The 16907-nt window shown below is 49.7% G+C and overlaps 3 protein-coding genes and 1 pseudogene across 3 annotated transcripts; 3 read left to right on the forward strand and 1 right to left on the reverse strand.

Annotated features, from left to right (window-relative positions):
* Positions 1-1421: 1421 nt before the first annotated feature.
* On the reverse strand, positions 1422-2409 carry SAPIO_CDS2333 (uncharacterized protein; the record flags this gene model as incomplete). The annotated part of the gene is made up of 3 exons (XM_016785380.1): positions 1422-1739; positions 1822-2202; positions 2320-2409. The coding sequence occupies 3 exons, from the start codon at positions 2407-2409 to the stop codon at positions 1422-1424; spliced, it is 789 nt and encodes a 262-aa protein (XP_016644756.1).
* Positions 2410-3359: 950 nt separating this feature from the next.
* Positions 3360-4962, forward strand: SAPIO_CDS2334 (Non-specific protein-tyrosine kinase; the record flags this gene model as incomplete). Its single annotated transcript, XM_016785381.1, has 2 exons — positions 3360-4582; positions 4713-4962. The coding sequence occupies 2 exons, from the start codon at positions 3360-3362 to the stop codon at positions 4960-4962; spliced, it is 1473 nt and encodes a 490-aa protein (XP_016644757.1).
* Positions 4963-9099: 4137 nt separating this feature from the next.
* On the forward strand, positions 9100-9711 carry SAPIO_CDS2335 (annotated as a pseudogene; the record flags this gene model as incomplete).
* Positions 9712-11613: 1902 nt separating this feature from the next.
* Positions 11614-12132, forward strand: SAPIO_CDS2336 (uncharacterized protein; the record flags this gene model as incomplete). Its single annotated transcript, XM_016785382.1, has 2 exons — positions 11614-11797; positions 11873-12132. 2 exons carry the CDS (start codon positions 11614-11616, stop codon positions 12130-12132), a joined length of 444 nt encoding a protein of 147 aa, XP_016644758.1.
* Positions 12133-16907: the final 4775 nt, after the last annotated feature.

Raw genomic sequence — 16907 nt, forward strand, 5'->3', positions numbered from 1 at the left:
CAAGCGTACCAAGGCCCCATGGGCATAAGCAATTTTGCGCATTCCTTTCCATTGTCGGCATAAAACCACCGCAGAAAGGCTGATCCAAGCACAATCTCACTATGATCCTATTTAAGCATGCGAATGAACAGAATGGCCGCAACGCAATGGTTAGGTCCCGGTGACATGAGAGAGTGGTCGTATGGTGAGAGGGTGAAGTCTTTGCCCGCCAAGTTGAAGGTGATGCCCGGCATAGATGGCCACTGATCGCAGCTCGCGGATGATGGCAGCGCTGACACATCTCTGAACCGAAAGTTGTCGATCGAATCAAACGCGAGGATGTCAGAGAGATGTGCAGGCCATATCCGCCCGGAACCAAACCGTCATTACAGCAATCACGTAATGTAGTGTTGAGTCTGAACCAGTGACAGGGTCTTTGACCATTGTCTGCTCTTTCTTCAGCACACAAATGCTCTTCAGACTGAGCGACGCCATCCACGCAGGTTTTCAGAGATAAGAGGTCGACCTTCATCCAGAACAGTTGCAGAGAACTGCCAATTCCTATGTCAACAACGACGACGGGATCGGACTTGAAGGTTTGCCGAGGAGGAAGCTTGAGTGTGGTCATTAGTCCAGTCGGATTCTGTGCATGCGATGACGCGGCTTGTTCGGAAAAGAACACTTCTTCCAGCGGGAGCTTGCGGCAATGTCCTCACTCTGAAAAAAAAAAAAAAAAAAAAAAAAAAAAAAAAAATCCACCGACCAGCGGTCTTTCTGAGATGCCCGGCCGGTCTGTCCAAACATGACAAAAGAGAACACGCCGAGAAAATCAAATCTTGGCTTTCAATCTTAATCTTAATACGTATTCCGACTTCACCAGGAGATTCAGTGTCGCTCCCCCAACACTTCCTAAAAGAAGCGGTGACAATTTTGCAGTGGTGGACACAAACGATTCGCGCATGGCGGGTTGATTTCAAGGCCGTGATGCGTCATGGGGTCTGCTACATTCCGCCGGTTTTCCCGTATGCTGGCATGAGAAGCATTTGGACAGATGAATATTTGATGTACTTCGGTCTTCTAGGGGATTCCTGCAGCATGGCCTCCGTTTTCGTGACGACGCAACCGGCCAGCGACAGTTGGCGAAGCTTGCATGAAGGGGCTGTACGATTGAGCACGAAAGCGTTTAAGGTCCATTTTAGTCATTCCCATGCGAGAGGCGCACCTCAGGAAAGCTGCATTCTATCCTCCATCATCCGTAACTACACGCGAACATTGAAGATATATTAATGCTTATTCGGGCTTTCATACATTGGCATTCTTAAGTGATTTCCTTCGCTACTGCCTGTGTCTCCCCGTAAACCCTGTTGACGGCGGCCGTTTGGCGGAGTGGGACGATTAGCCGTCGACAGCCGATTCTCACAGAAACCACCACTTAAGGAATCTTAATCACTGCCATTTCCATCTGTACCAGCGTTGCTGTCACCATTGTTTGCCTCCATGCTCACCCCCGCGTCCTTCTGTAGTTTGGTCGTGTCGGCGACTATCGGCGGATCAGACGCTACTTCCATGCTCTGCAAAAGGCGCTGCAGGAATGATTCATGAGGCTCATGAGGGATCCGACGGTGGAGGATGTCGAGATCAGTCGGGACGGGCGGCGCCTGAGTTGGGAAATCGAATCTCTCGAGAAATGCGACGGTGGGGTGGGCCGTGTAGAGGTTAACGTTGTCATAGTTGTTGCTCTCGGCCATGAGCAGGTGGACCTGTTCAAACGCCTCAGGTTAGAGTACAGGCAAACAGGAAAAGCGAGGAAAAGGGAGGGGGAGGGAAGTGGTAGGGACTGACCGTGAAGCGGTAGTTAGGATCGTAGGCCTTCTTCCTCGATTTCTTGCCTTTGTGCAGCCTCTGGCGTGACCTCTGCTCCTGAGCCATGGCGATCAGCACCGCGACCAAGTAAGGGTCGTGATGACGCTCCTTTGGCTTGATTTTCCGGAAACGCCGGCTCTGTATGCCCTTGCCGACCGGGTTGGGGAGACCGAAGTTGTTTGATCGCTGACGCAGGTAGTCGAGGCGAAACCCGGCAATCTCACTCGAGTGCAAATACCCCAAGTACGGAAAGACCGAGATTGGTTTTGCGGCTGGGCCTGGGCCGGTCTTGCGGTAGCGGAATAAGACGCAAGGCCTGGTAAGTACGCATCGTCCCTCGAAGCGGAAATGGAAGTAGGTCTGGGATTCGAGACGACTAGCAGATTGATGGTCAGCAAGGAAACAGAATCAGCGGTCAAAGTCGAAACCAAAAACCCAGGCCGGAGGGGGTAGAAGGCAGGCTGAGGTAAGACTTACTGCCAACTTTCCAAGGGACTCCCTGGAGTATCGAAGAGTGTAATAATCCCAACTTGCTTCGTCGACGCGTTGCCAGAAAGCACAAACCATTTCACCCGTTTGAAGTATAGTCCATTGGCTTTATACTGCAGCTGCAGTTGCTGAGCCGAGTGGAGATTTGCATCCACTACTCCTCCCACCCTCTCTATGTCTGTGTCTGTCTCTCCTTTGAAGTGGCAGCCTAAGAGAGTTAGGTGAAGATCTGTCCATAGGATCGGGCGGACAAGAAGCCTCTCTCGCGGATATAGCTTCATGAGGCCGTAGATGGATTGCATTCCTAAGGTGCCATTAGGTAGAGGTGATGTCGGGTCCTGGGCCTTTTCAGCCATGCCATCAGATCCTTTATCCGTCATTGCAATAATGAAGAAAGGCAAAAAGACGTACAAAAATAGAGATCTGTATTGTGTAGAGGAAAAGCTTGTTGGGCTCAAGGGAAAACACATGAAAAAGGGCATAATTGGCAGGATAAAGATGATCCTATGTGTGAATTGAGGGTGGAAAAAACCACACACAGGACTGATCTGGTGTGGAGCTAGATCGACTTCCAACATGGCAGGGCCGCCTGCCTGTGTGGTGATAGTCTAGATTCACTTGTAAGTGCTTTGGGCTGCACCTTCCTGTTTATGTTTTGGGATGGAGCTTGCTTTCTCCTCTGCATTTTGAGATCTCAACTTCCAAAGCTCTACCGGCAAGTTTCTCTTACAAGAGACTCCCTGGTTCTACCTCTCCAGCATCCTTCCGTTTATATAAGCAAACTACAGCATCATTATTGCCGCGACCCGCCTGCATTGCTCCCACATCGGTCCTCTGCAGAGATTTGCGGATAGTAGCTTTTCTGAGTTCTTTATTTCATAGACAGCTTCTTGTTGGGTTGAGTGTCTAGAGCTGATGTTGGATATGTAGAATAGAGTAATAGAGGGAGTTCCCCCAGTCCCCCAGTCCCTCCAGGCCTCATTCCATGCCATCTTCCAGAACTTGATAGTTGAATCTTGGATCAACGCATGTCGGCTCACCGCAACTCGCCCTCTCCAGGAGGAGATAACCCCGCGGTGTTAGACCAAGGAGACTCCTCCTCGGAGTTCAGCGAGCCCGCTCAGAAGGTTCAATCAGCGCCAAAAGCAGCTTTCTCCTACTTCAGTAATGTCACCTGCCGATCCCAGTTCAAGAGACATGTCGCCAAGGTAGGAGGCACTGGAAAACTTGCCGACATTCGAGCCGCCCGGGGCACAGATTCCGGGAGTAATTGGAGCACGGAACATTTATTTGGCTTTCGTGTCTTGGTGAAAGGCAAGGGTCCATGGAAGAGGACGCTGCCCTCTCTCAATAAGTACGTCACCCTCAAGAGCTTCCGTACCGTCTCTGATGAAATACGAAACTTCCTGGCCGGGCCCAGCGACGACTACTCTCGAATGACAGAGTACGAACTGGTCCACCGGTATGGCGTATCTCTTGGTCAAACCTGGGCCGCGGCGGCAAAGTTTGCCAACTCTTCCTTGAAAACTCCGACAACTACGAGCCCTCTAATTAGTGAGACGATGCCATGTGAAAAAGAGGAGGAGGAAGACGAGGAAGACGAGGAAGAGGAGGAAGAGGAGGAAGAGGAGGAAGAGGAGGAAGAGGAGGAAGAGATTGATAAGAGTGAGGAGAGCCGGTCCTCGAAGAAGAGGCCAGGAGAGTACGGAGATGTGGAGGAAGTGTCGACAAAATGCATCCGCATACAACGGCAATTCAAAAGTTACACCCCTTCCGGCCAAATAGACGTGGGTTCCACTTCTGCCCCCCCTTCAAGTTCGACACTTCCCTCGTCGCCCCCTTGCATTCCCAGCCCGGAAAATGTCAGCCACGGAGACGGGCCACGCGAGCAGGCAACCTTGCGTCTAGCCACTCTGGCTATACGGCACATTCTATATCATTGCCCTCCCCAGGACGGAAGTAATGTCAACGGCGCCTGCATCGAAGCGGCAGTGGACATTAGGGATGAGTACCTTCTGCGCAGGGCGCAGTTGTTCCATGGGAAATGGATCACTGCGGAGGACGATGGCGGCCTCCTTATCGTAAATAATCGAGAAGCCCTACACCACCAGAGACCGCTGATCCTTATCGAAGCGAAGAGGAGGTTTGGGAAGGTCGCCGACGGCCGCCCAGTCATTTCGAACGAGTGTCTCGCACAGATGACATGCGAGGCTCTGTCAGCGAGACTAGAGAGTCCGGAGTCCCCAGAAAAGTATCGCCCATCCTCCTTTTGTTATTTCTCTTCCTCCACGCTCCCCTTCTTCTATCCAACCCAACACTTTCTTTCTATACCTGCACTACATCTCTCCTACCCTGAATCAGAGCCGCTGATGTTGCACCAGCGTCGTTGTCATCAACTGTGTCCGTCAATATATGTGTTTTGTCAATTTTAAAATTGACCACGAGTACATCCGGTCCCTGAGGGACAAGGCAGACCATCTGGATAGTTTCATCAGGGTTATTCCCTCGGAGTGGCTCGACCTGATGGACCAGTCCGGCAGAGAAGGGCTCGTTCGGAATATCCACGGCATTATGAACTGGGCAATAGAAACGGTCGGGGGCGCGGCGGCTGACCCAGAAGATGCATCTTAATGTTAGGCCATCGAGTTCTCGTAAGTATTATGGAGAGAACATCTCTTTGGAAGAGGGAAATGGCGATCATGATGGAATGTCGGCTAAAGATACTCAACTGTTGTATGTAACCTCAGCATAACATGGACTTGGTGGTAAGTATGCAGTTGGGACCCCAATCTACCTGGTGAGTGTGAGTGGGATAAAAATTCAATCAGTCGTGGTGCGGCAGAGAGAGTTGGAAGTTAATAAAATGCCAGTAATCTGGAAGATAAACTCAAGGGAGGGAGATCGTTGTATGACTGATTGATGCGAAGCCGCTACTCTGTGTTATATCTGCAACAGCCGCCTCGAGTCACAATCTGAATCAAGTCGAGGGAGAGAGCCCTGCTTGAGCAAGCAGCGTGGCGCCTTGTCACCTGTACAACTTTTGCTCGACCGAGGAGCAGACGTGCGCTGTGGTGCGGTCGATTCGCCAGTAAGTGTTGAAGGCGCAATGGCTGCTTGGTAGATGCTGGTGCGGGTATCGAGGCGAGACTCTGATAATTGATAATTACCTTCTCTAGGCACCTAAACATGGTCTACCTTTTGATTTTAAGCCCGGTACTTTGAAAATGGAAGGTCTTATATTGCTCCTTCGTTCCGGATGCCACCCAATGGATGACAAAGGAACGACTGCCCTTCACCATCTCCTTCATCTCCATTCACAAAGGGACACCGTCAACGCCGGCGCGTATATACTCATGGGCTGCGGCATACCGAGGTATATCACGCGGCGACTGAGCATGAGAGAGGGCGGGGTTGGGGGGGGGAGGGGAAGAGTAAGCTTGAGAAAAGGTTAGGATTGGAAGATGAAGAGGGCCGTATTCAGTTTTGCCTCGGCCACACGAGATTGAAAAAATCACTAAACAACAGCCAGAATAGTGACTATGGTGCCGATGAATGGGCTCACCACGCTCACTCTGGGGACTTCAAAAAAGGAGTACGGTCTTGAGAGCTGGAGCAGAGATTTTCCAGCACACCAGTTCACCGAACCCTAGATGGCCGACCAAAAGAATCCCTGCACGGGAACCCCTCCCTGCTCGCAAGGGTCAGTGCACTTTACCGGGGGATCATCTTCCTACTGCGAGAGAGAGAGCTGAGCTGGCGTTGCATTTCGACTGTGAGCTTCCGTCCTTGTACGAGGGTCGTGTGCTCTCTCGGGCTTCGGAGAGAGACTAAAACTGTGGCCTCCATTTCCGGATTTCTGGGTCTGCTGCAGGCTTCATATTACTCTCCTTGTCGCCTGTAGGGGTTGAGCAGGCCGAGGACTTGGACTTGGGAGCTGCATGCAGGGAAGTGTTCTCGTCACACCCGCTCTGTTTGTCCTTGTCCTGCGCCCTACTTCAATTTGCCGTAGAATGTAGAATACGAAGGGCCGGGCGGGATACGGCGGACATTGGAGGCAGCCCTGTCGCGTAAGTACCTGCTCAGACTGTCACTTCTATCACGGACTGAAGAAAAGAAGTCAAAGATGCACTCTACAAAGGTAAAGCAAGACCTGCAGACACGGCTCGGTGGCGACATGGAAAACGCCATTAAAATTTGGTAGCTGACTTAAAGGGACGGAAGCAGTAACGAAAGGGAGTCGAGCACTGGAAGGACCATCATTCGAATCCACTCTCTCCACTCTCTCCAACTGCCTGCGTGGCTGGTCTTTGCAGCGCAGCCAGGCGAGGCCATGTCCTGTTCTGTCCTGTCCTGAATCACGCAGATGCAGTGTTACTCTTTACCCCATTCGCCCGGCAAGCCTCGGTTAATCAAATCCGTCCTCGAGAACAAAAGTACTTCGCACTCGGAAAAAGAACGCCTCTGGGCGTGAGGCGGGCCAACAGCAGATTTGCTTTTTCTAATGTTGCCAGCTCACACACCCACACACACTCTCACTCGACCTCTCTCGCTCTCCGACCAGGTTCGAGGGACAGGGCAGGACAGGAGGACAAAAAGGACAAAGGAACCGTGCGGCCAACCAGGGCGGAGTGATCAGGTCGTACTTGGTGCATCCTTGCCCCTTCGTAATGAAATAGAGTTAAATTAGCTCACGTCCGCCTCTCCCAACCCATGTTGGTGTCCCGCCCCCCTGCCGCGAGCGTTACCCCCGGCACGCAAGTACCCGTTCCCCGTCCCTTTCTTTTCTTTTTTTTTCTCGCACCACACTGTCGCATGGCACGTTTTTTTTTTAGTGCCATGTGAGAAATAGATCGGTCATTTTGCGAGTTGAAATCGGTCGGAAAATTTAGCGTCGTGTCGATATCCGCGAACTAAGAAGAGAGACGATTGACAGATCGCGGACACCGAGCAGAGGAGAGGAGGATACCTCGGCTTTCTGTGGATTCAAAAGCAGCGCCCGTCTCATTTCCAAATACCCAACTCGCACCTGTCCATGTTCATCCAATGCGGCAGTGATCCGACGCCTGTGGCAGTCCGTGTCACATTGGGTGGCGGCGGGCGGGCGGGGAGCACGGAATTCCTGGCAAAGCAAACAAACAACACGCATTGCTGATTGCTGAATGAAGCAGGTGGGCGTCCTCGATGTACATCTATTGTCTCCTGTCCGGGGCAGGCCGTGTGTCTCATGGAATTACTTCGCACAATGGCATTATTATTATTATTGGTTCGCCTGCTTCGTGCTTGGTTGTACGACAGCTTCTCCGCTCAAGCCACAGCAACCCACAGCGTGAGTGAACCCCCCTGTCGCCGCGGAGGTAGAAATAAAAGGAGACCCAGACGACACACGATCATTGTGGCCTGGGTTGGAAGAAGAAGAAAGGAAAGAGCGAAAAGCGAGATATATCCAGCCCTCCTCACGTGCACTGGAATGTAGAACCATGAAAGAATACCTCGTCGTTCGAAAGTCAAGCTCGCCACCCACTTCCTGCATTCACGGATCTGATTTGTGAGATGTGCAACACCTTCTTGGTTGGGTCTGTGCCATCCCAAGGCAGATTGGTGTTGGCTCTTCCTCTCGCTCCCTCTTGGCAACGGCCAGGCCAGCTGGGCTCTGCGCTGCATGCCAGGGTCCCCTGCTCATCATTTATTCGTATTATTGCTTCGTCCTGCTTACTTCAGTAAACGCCGAGCCTCGCCACTTGATGCTGTCTTTCCCCCACTCATTTTCTTTTCATTCTCGTCCAGTCCCCATCCATCAGTTCAACGTTGGTATGGCATCCTCATCGGAGCAGACCGGTGCGGGTGAGTTACAAAAACCCAAACGGGCCTGTCTGTGCATGTATTCGATTATCGCCGCCGTAGAACTTCTCTCCGCCCTACTTTCAGTAGGATTTAAGAAAAAAGAACAAAAAAAAAAAGAAGCTAGTATTGCGGATAGAGATCTCTGAAGGGGTCCCTTATCCCCGACGGCCAGACCATGCAGCCGGGAAACATTACTCCGCACAAGGCCTAGCACGTATGTAGACTAATTAACGGGCCTCGACATTTCGACTCCGAGCCGCTGTCTCGGTACTGACGAGTGACTTGGAATAGATGAGATGCAACCAGAGATTCCGCGGCTCGGGCTGTGATTGACGTGGCGCGTAGAGTGTGATGGATGGTCAGCAGTCAGTGAGTAAGGATCTCCCGGGCGGTTATCAGGGAAGCTCTCACCTGTTTCCCAAACCAATACCAATGAGCGGGTAAAATGAAAAGATGAATGGATCCTTGGGTCTGGCGATCCCCGTTCACAGGATGTCAGGGTTATGTACACTTACTCCTGAGTACCAAGGCGTTCAAGTATGTTTATGAGGACAGACTAAACTAGTACAGATGGGAAGCTGATGCTCGGCATGGGTACCGGGATCGTCGCCAAGAAAGTGGACGCTACTGTACATCCATGTAGGGCAGGGTTTCGTGTCGCCTTTTTTTCTGCGGTTCGCTTTTCCAGGCGGAAGAATGCTACATTAGTCTGTCCTGCTCGTTCCGCCAACCCAATTTGCCAGAAAAATAATTATTAACTTCCCCTTCCCTTCCTTGCCTTGGCTTTTCTCACCCCTCACTTCCCTCACTTCGACCAACGCTGCCTCCTTCGATTTATTTTTTTTTAAGTTCGGTTTTTGACATGCGTACACCTGAGCAAGTTCACTTCGGGGATTCCGTTAGTCCATCGACGACAGCAACGTAACCATGGTGGACGACTTACCACGTCAGGGGACGTGGATGATGCACGTGTATGAGGCACTCGTCACCTACGATGACTTCTTTCCCCAAGATTCCGGCGCAACAACATGCTGTGCGAAGCAGGAGACAGAAAAGGCACCACAAAAGAAACCCGCCACGGCTTCCCCTAGTCGGAGCCCTCGGAGTGATGGGGAGATCGAGTCATCAGCCGCCCCGACACTGGTGCAGACCCGTACGCCGGAGCGTCGTGTGCAAATCCCGACGCTAGTGAATGATAAATCGACAGAGGAGGATAATATCTCAACAGCAACGACGACAGCAAAATCAGCGGCGACGACAACCAAATCACCGACAACCACCCATGACCGGCAAGCGACGTGTCTATCGCCATCGCCATCGCCATCGCCAATCCCAAGTTCGGACAAGACCAGACCAAAGACGCAAATAAAGGAGGAAGATGGAGAGGTTGTCCACCTCCTCACGATACCCAAGAGGAAGAGGGGTGCACCTGACACCGCGGAGCAAAACAACGTGAAGAAATCCTGCCTCTCGCCGGCTCGAGAGGACACGGCCGAACCACCCGAACTGGTGGAGGTCGAGATCAAGCGTGAGGCGTGAGAGATGAGCTGGCATGGCCCTCGATTACCAGGAAACGGACCCGGGCCACACTCTTGGCCTGTCCCCCCGTCTGTGGAAGCGTCTGACACAATACTCTGATGGATATTTCGGGGTTATAGGATTGTAGGATTTTACCTGGAGGGATCTAGAAGGATGGATTGATCGATTCTCAAGGTTTCTTACGGCGTTTGTGTTAGCTATTACTGTCACCATTTGTGGTATTATCTTCCATTCCATAGAGCCGTTGATAATGCCCTTCTTTCGTCACACGACCACGGCCCTGGGTTAATGTAGATGCGGTACCAAATGTTATTTGGCAACTTAAAATGTCCCCAGCCTTTTTTACGCAGAATTCCATCTTCCTTGGGGTGCTAACTACGAGGGGATGAATGAGTCGCTACCTTTTTTTTTTTTTTTTTTTTTTTTTAACTCAAAATACAGAGGCGCGGGCGTGGATCTGATGACAGCACAATCCCGCAACCCGCAACCCCGCAATCTCAACTTCACTCCCCTCTTGTCTGCTTTGCAGCATGGCAGGGATGAGGTGGCTCGTTAGTTCTGGCGACCAGCTTTGCCCCTATGAAAGACATTGTGAGATCACCTGTCCTCAGGTGCAGGAGAAGCTCTAATGACAAGTGGTGATTTCTCCGGAAAACAATCATCATGTCTGTAGGAAGGGGTTGACTTGCTGATACTGGGATACGCATATTCATACACGTGATACGATGGTTTGTCGGCCCTGGAGTATCACTGTTTCGTTCGCAGTACTGTTTGAACGACATAGTGGTCGTCGACATCTGGATGGGCAATTCAACACGTAGGGGGAAGCCACTCGCGTAAAGGAAGGAGGCCGAAACAAATATGTCTAGACGCTTTTCTTAAGTAGTTATTAAACGGCAGGTACACCAACAGCCCAGAATGCCTTTGTGGGCCTCATGCTGGTTGGGCCCAGCTATCCGTTTCCACATGGGTTAGGGCTTGCCGAATGCCCATGGCCTACCATACTTTGACCGTGTTCCTGGCCTTGACGAATGATGGAATTGCCCTGACTGAAGAGAGGATGGGTATTTGAAGCAAGCACTGGGCTCCCTTCTGGTGAGGCCGTGTCTTGAAGTGGACTTTTTGCGAGCACTATGGTCACCTGGCGCCTCAGAGGCCTACCACCGTGATTTATATGTAGTACGAGGGCTTAGAATGGGGGCTGAAAATGACCTTTGCTGTAGGAACGAACATGAAGGGTGAATGAGCCTGCTCGAAGTAAGCCCAAGGCAGGTCGAAGTCCGGGCGGCGCTCACAAAGAACCCCGGGGAATCTCGTATATTGATCTCCTAGATGCAATGCCTCCCCGAGACTGAAGATAGTTCCGAAAACAGCCATGAATTGTCAAGCACCTTGAGCGCAAACTAGCCAACTCCAGAGCCAAGTCGGGTCCGTGGCTCATAGTACCCGTTGTCACCGGGATCGGTTGGCCATTCAAGGTTGGCCGGCTCCTTCTCTGAAAGGAAAATAGAAAACGAATCGCAGAACCGAACAAAGATCTGGAAAGAGCTGGGAAGGCCTTCCCCAGTGCTTCTTTCCTGAAAGGATATTAGAGATATGAATCACAAAGCTGAGCAAAGCCGTGGAAAGAGTCTCACAAAAGCCCTCTCCAGTGCTCCTTCTCCTTCACTACTGTTTATATACTTCCTGATTCACAATAAAATAAAAAACTCACCAGCTGATATCATGACCTCAGATAACTCAATTAAAAATCCCTTCGTTCCCTTCTTTTCTTCCTGTCTTCCTTCACCTCCTGTTCTAGCTATCCATCGTGGATTCTCCTCAGCCTTCGCGACCATCCCCAAGCACCCTCCAACGCATTGTGGAATGCCTGAAAGCATGTCCACTACAAATAAATTCAAAATGGCTGGATTTTCTTTGCCCTTTCCCTTTTTTCCTTTCCCTCGCTCCATCTTCGTGCACCCAAACGGTTCCGTCGATTTATCTTTCGAACCTCGAGAGCGCCAAAACAACCATACCCAGACCGTCATACCCACAAACGCCGAAGACACGGTTACGCTTGTAAATAGAGGAACCATCAACAACCGTAAGCGCTCAAACTCTCAACCCCAGAGTCCCACTTGTCGCCTACGAACTTCTAACCTTTCCCCCCATGATCCAGGCGTCGCAGTGCCGGTCCACCAGAGGCAGGCCACGGTTCCACATACCTCCATCAGTCTAGGGGTTTTCTACCGTGCCCAATTTAGAGACAACAGCCCGGAGAACAAGGCGATTCTTGAAATCCTCGACTTCAAAGGGCTCGCCCGCGATAGGAACACCAAGTTATACCGCGGCGCTGGCGTCTTTGTCGCCTTCCTCGCCATGTTGTGGTTTACTGGCGGTCGAGAAATCGTCCAGGATGTCTGCAAGAATAAAGAGTAGACGTCGGATCCTCAACGAAGGCTGAGTGGATGGCGAGAGTATTAGGTGTGTACACTACCTCATTCAAGCTTGCCTCGTTTTGCTCTTTTTCCCCTTTTGATTCCCATTTAGTGTCTCTTGCTGACATATCTAGACCACGATGCCAGTGCCGACCCTGCACCAATTGCTGGCATTTCACTCGGAATGCCATATCGACGGGCTCTCATTTCCGGCGCTCTCTCTGGTTGCACTTTGTCTGGATTAATAGGTCGGATGGTGGCGGAGTCGCTCGAGACTTACAAAGGAGTAGAGCCGTGCCATGGCGTGGCGGAAGGTTGAGGATAGTTCTCCTTTGAGAAAGATATGGTATCATGCTCCGCAAATGTTCTTCTCTCTATATTGTGAAGTGGCTGTCCCCCGGATACTCTGTAGACACCAACCCTTCTAGGCTCTCTACCATATGCTTCTTCAGAGTAGGGGTCGCGAACATGTCCCGTTCATCAACCCATAGAAGGTCTTTTACACGAGCTACTATAAAGCTTACAATACTACATATGCCAAGGAGGTAATAGCTTAGTAGAGGTAGATTCTTATTGGAGGCCTGGATTTCTCTAAGATAATGTAGGGTTTCGTAGGAGTCGTACGGTGTAGAGAGGCCGACGTTTAGGCGGTCGGGACCTACCTGCGGAATATTAAGCTCGGCCACGATGCGAGCCTCGAGTGGGCTGACAATACAGATGCTAGGGTCGGCGTGACTATGGATATAGATGACGGCGGTGCCATCAATGGGACCAGAGGTGTGATAGCCGGGCTGACGGCTCGAGGGTAGAGTGCCGTTTAGCCCAGAGCGCTAGAGGATGGTGCGGGCGGACTCAGTCCGCCTCTTTGCCCGGAAGTACCGAGTATCGGTCAAACTTGCCAGGAATTCGTAATAACGTGTAGACCGTCCATGGAATGCTCGGTCATTATGTGTTGAGATTGAGGAAGAAGCGTGGGATGGGAGTTGCTGCGTTGACACTTGAAGTAGTAGCCCACCAGGAAGGAATTGATACCCGAGCGGGAAGAGTTCCTTAAACAGCTTGCTATCCTATAACGAGCTCTTTCCCGTCATCTTCTCTCTAAGAGAGAAGGGAGTCGAAGAATATTCGCAAACCAACTTCGTACGTAGTGACGTCTGAACGTGGAAATGATGGCATCCAAAGGCGAAGACCCCAAACGAAGCGGATGGGCAATCCACGAATGGAAGTCATGTGGACAGACAAGGCAGATCGGAAAAAAAAGCTATCCAAACCTTTGCATTTAGTATCTATTAAACAGCAGATAATGATATCTACCAATTAGATAGGATTAGGTTTCAATCCTCAACCGCCTTACCAAGGAAGACTACCTATCTAGATACCATAAACCGGCCATATCAGATGGTTATAGATTCTGCCTTCATATATTTTTGCAAATGGAGCTCGACCATTAGATCAAGTTGTCATCAGCTTTCAACTCGACGCTGTGCAGAGAGTACTTTCCCTCTGAATTTTAATCTTCGGTGCCAGACATACGTTGAAAAACAAGTCAAGGCAGTGAGAAGGATAACAGCCAAGGCGTACAGTCCGGTGTGGATGTTGACAGACTTCTCGTTAGGGCACCATCGGGTCCGGCAAAGTGCACCGTCATGAAACCAGTACTGAAGAATGCCTAAAGAAATACCATGTCAGAACAGGTTGGCTTCCATTATGAAGAACTGGTCGGTCTTACGGTGACAAGGCTTAAAGGAAGGTACACCATGGCGATGATGGTAATCACCTTTATTAGCCTGGAGTCAGCGGCAGTTATTTTACTCATGTCTAGCATCAACTGCCGGTCAACTCTCGCCGCCTGTTCCATCTCGGCCATCATTTGCGTGTTCTTGGCTATTGCCTCACTCTGCCTGCTGTTCACGAAAACGGTTGTCTAATGTGATAATTCTTAGCGGCTACTGCCCTCTAGCCCTGCAAGACTATCCAGATAGATCTCGTGCCATCATACTTGTGGTATGTCCCCATCTTTCGATCGGACCAGGGGCGTTGAGGAGATCTTTTTGTGTTGACCATGTACCTTACTGGGTATATATAATCTACCCCTTCTCTATATATTTAAATTTTTCCTTTTCTCTAACCGTCGAGACCAGAAAACTCAATTCCCGGGTACGAGATTGGAAATTCTCTTACCAGTACTCGCGGAAAGAGTATTCCCAGAGGTTGGGAAAGGAGGGTCATCCATTCGGGCTTTATTTCCTATATGAAGAGCAAAATCCCCAGAAAAATCGGGTAGGAATCCTTCGACCGGATGGCCGAATCGTTTGAAGATGTCCAACAGCCCGAGGTGGGCACCCGTGATGGACATGATTTGTATTAATCCTCGGCTAGAGAGATTGAAGGGCGCCCAGGTGTGATTTTGAGACAGAAATCTAGGTGTTGAGATTCGCATAAGCTTAGCCTTGCACGACTTCGATGGTGGGAGTTTTAAAGACGGCATACATGAAGGTATTTCTTTGAAGACTAAGGTGTTACTGATGCATATTCTGCTTGTCAGTATGGGACATCTGGAAGGGCGAGGCACTGGCTGACCTTGTCGCTTCATAACATACCTGTAAGGTGCCCTCCAGACTGTCTTCTTTCGAGGCAATGTCAGATTTCACTTCCACATTTCCCTTGGTCGCCGATAGTACAGTTTCCACTTGAACATGGACCTGGAAGTCATCTGGATTGAAGAGGCCTTGTTTGGCCTCTTCCATACACTGAACTGCCCGTTCGAGCCGTTGGAAGCGTATGGATGGATCTAGGCTTAATTCAACCAAATCCTCATTACTGCTCTTTGCCATCATGAGAGTATTACCGATGGGAGGTGAGTCGAGACAAGTCGGCCTCGTGGATGGTGAGGTACAACCAAATGATGGGAGAGCAGAATGCAGCATTGGATGAATTAATTGTAGAATTATGAACCCCGCATAGTCCAAAGCGAGGCAGTGCTGGTCCGCCTCGCCTCGCCGGCGTCGCAGGGACCTCCTGCATGGAGGTTGATCCAGACTTCCGTGTCGATCTCTTATTGGCGAAGAGGCCAGCCGCCAACAGGCATCAGAAAGGGTGAGGAGGGGGTGGGGGTTGTCCAATTCTCTGGCTTCCGTTGGTCGCAAGCAAACACCTTTGTAGAGTCCCCTGAACGGTTGGGTTGGACCTCCTTGTATTCATCAATAGTAAGGTAGAAGGAAGGTCGAGCAACTGTCATGCAACCGTTGACCAACAGTTGCAAGCTCCCACATCCACAGTCCCTCATATTCAATATTTCATCTCGGAATAGCCATCTGCAATATGTCGTAGTGGTAAATTTGTTAAAAAACATTACTTCGTAGTTCGAATTCTGCAATCGTGGTAAGATGATCTGATTTTTCTGTAGGTATTTCTATGGATATTCACGTTATCCACAGGTATTGATGGGGGGAAACGGAACCCTTGAAACCCTTTCAAGTTTCCTTTTTTTTGCAAAACGGTTTGACTGTTGCAGAGCCATAGACGGTGGGCCAACCGTTGCCCAACCAACCTGACATACTGTACTTTTGCCAGGACGCGACTGTCAACCAACGGTCAAGGGCACCTAGTGACATTTACTATTGATGCTCCTGATTTCACTGAAACCTATGATCGGCTGACAGCTCATGACAGGGCCTTGTCAACTAAATCTTGGCGGGCTATATCTTGAAAAATGAACAAGCTCTGAGGTCGACGAAAGGTGAATCTTGTCGAAACGACCCTCTCTCTGTGCTAAATAAGTAGGTCTAAAACGAGCCGAGGACCTTGGATAACGCTCTTCTCCTTCGGGAATCATAGTACTCATGCATCACTCGTCCGGATAGGAAATTACAGAACGCTTGCAGGTATCAAGAAGACGCTTTGGGGCCTGCTACGGAGGCGGAAGAGACAAAAGATATCGCAGGTGATCCTGCAACAACAGCGGCAAATACCAGCTGCAGACTATATTTAAACTGATGATTGGATGAGCAGGCCAATTGTGGATGTTTTCCTACGTAGAGTAGGTTTCAGGAAGAGGGAAGATGCACCAGACGATTCACTTCGTGCTAAGCACACAGCAGAGCAGGACGTTACTGGACACCTGCAGCATTACAAGTGTCACAGCCACACATGGCCAAGACAGAAGGCCGGGCAGTCAAGACCAGCAGAAAAGGATAAACTACAGAAGTACACTAGATCACAGGAACGCCAGATCACCCATACTTACGATGATCCAGGAGTAATCCAGATCACACAGGATCACAGTAAGCCAAAGTAATCTAGGGAGAGCTTAGAAAGGAAACATCTATATAAACTACAGTTTACTCTATATATCTAGTTTATCTTTCAAAACTCTCTAGTAATCAATTCAAGTACAACTACACCCCTATACTTAAATATACACTTCTCACCTATATCTTATAAATACTATTTAACTACTTTACTCTACTACTAATAAACAACATCTTAATCCTATTACTAATTATATTTATTTAATACTATTAATAAACTAGTATTAAAATTATAATATATTAACTATTCCTATTTAGTAAATAACCTTATTAAATAGTATTAATATCTAGGAATTATAGTACTTAAGAAAAGAAAACTACTTACTACTCTAAATCCTAAATCAGATAACAAAATTAAAATATAAAAAACAACTACTCTATTTATAGATAATAGAGAAGATTCTAATAACAATTACAACTATACTATTACTATTAAGGAGGTATATAGTAAAGTTAAAGATTAGAT

Source organism: Scedosporium apiospermum (genome assembly GCF_000732125.1).
Source record: "Scedosporium apiospermum strain IHEM 14462 chromosome Unknown SEQ_SAPIO_0086, whole genome shotgun sequence".
Lineage (NCBI taxonomy): Eukaryota > Fungi > Ascomycota > Sordariomycetes > Microascales > Microascaceae > Scedosporium > Scedosporium apiospermum.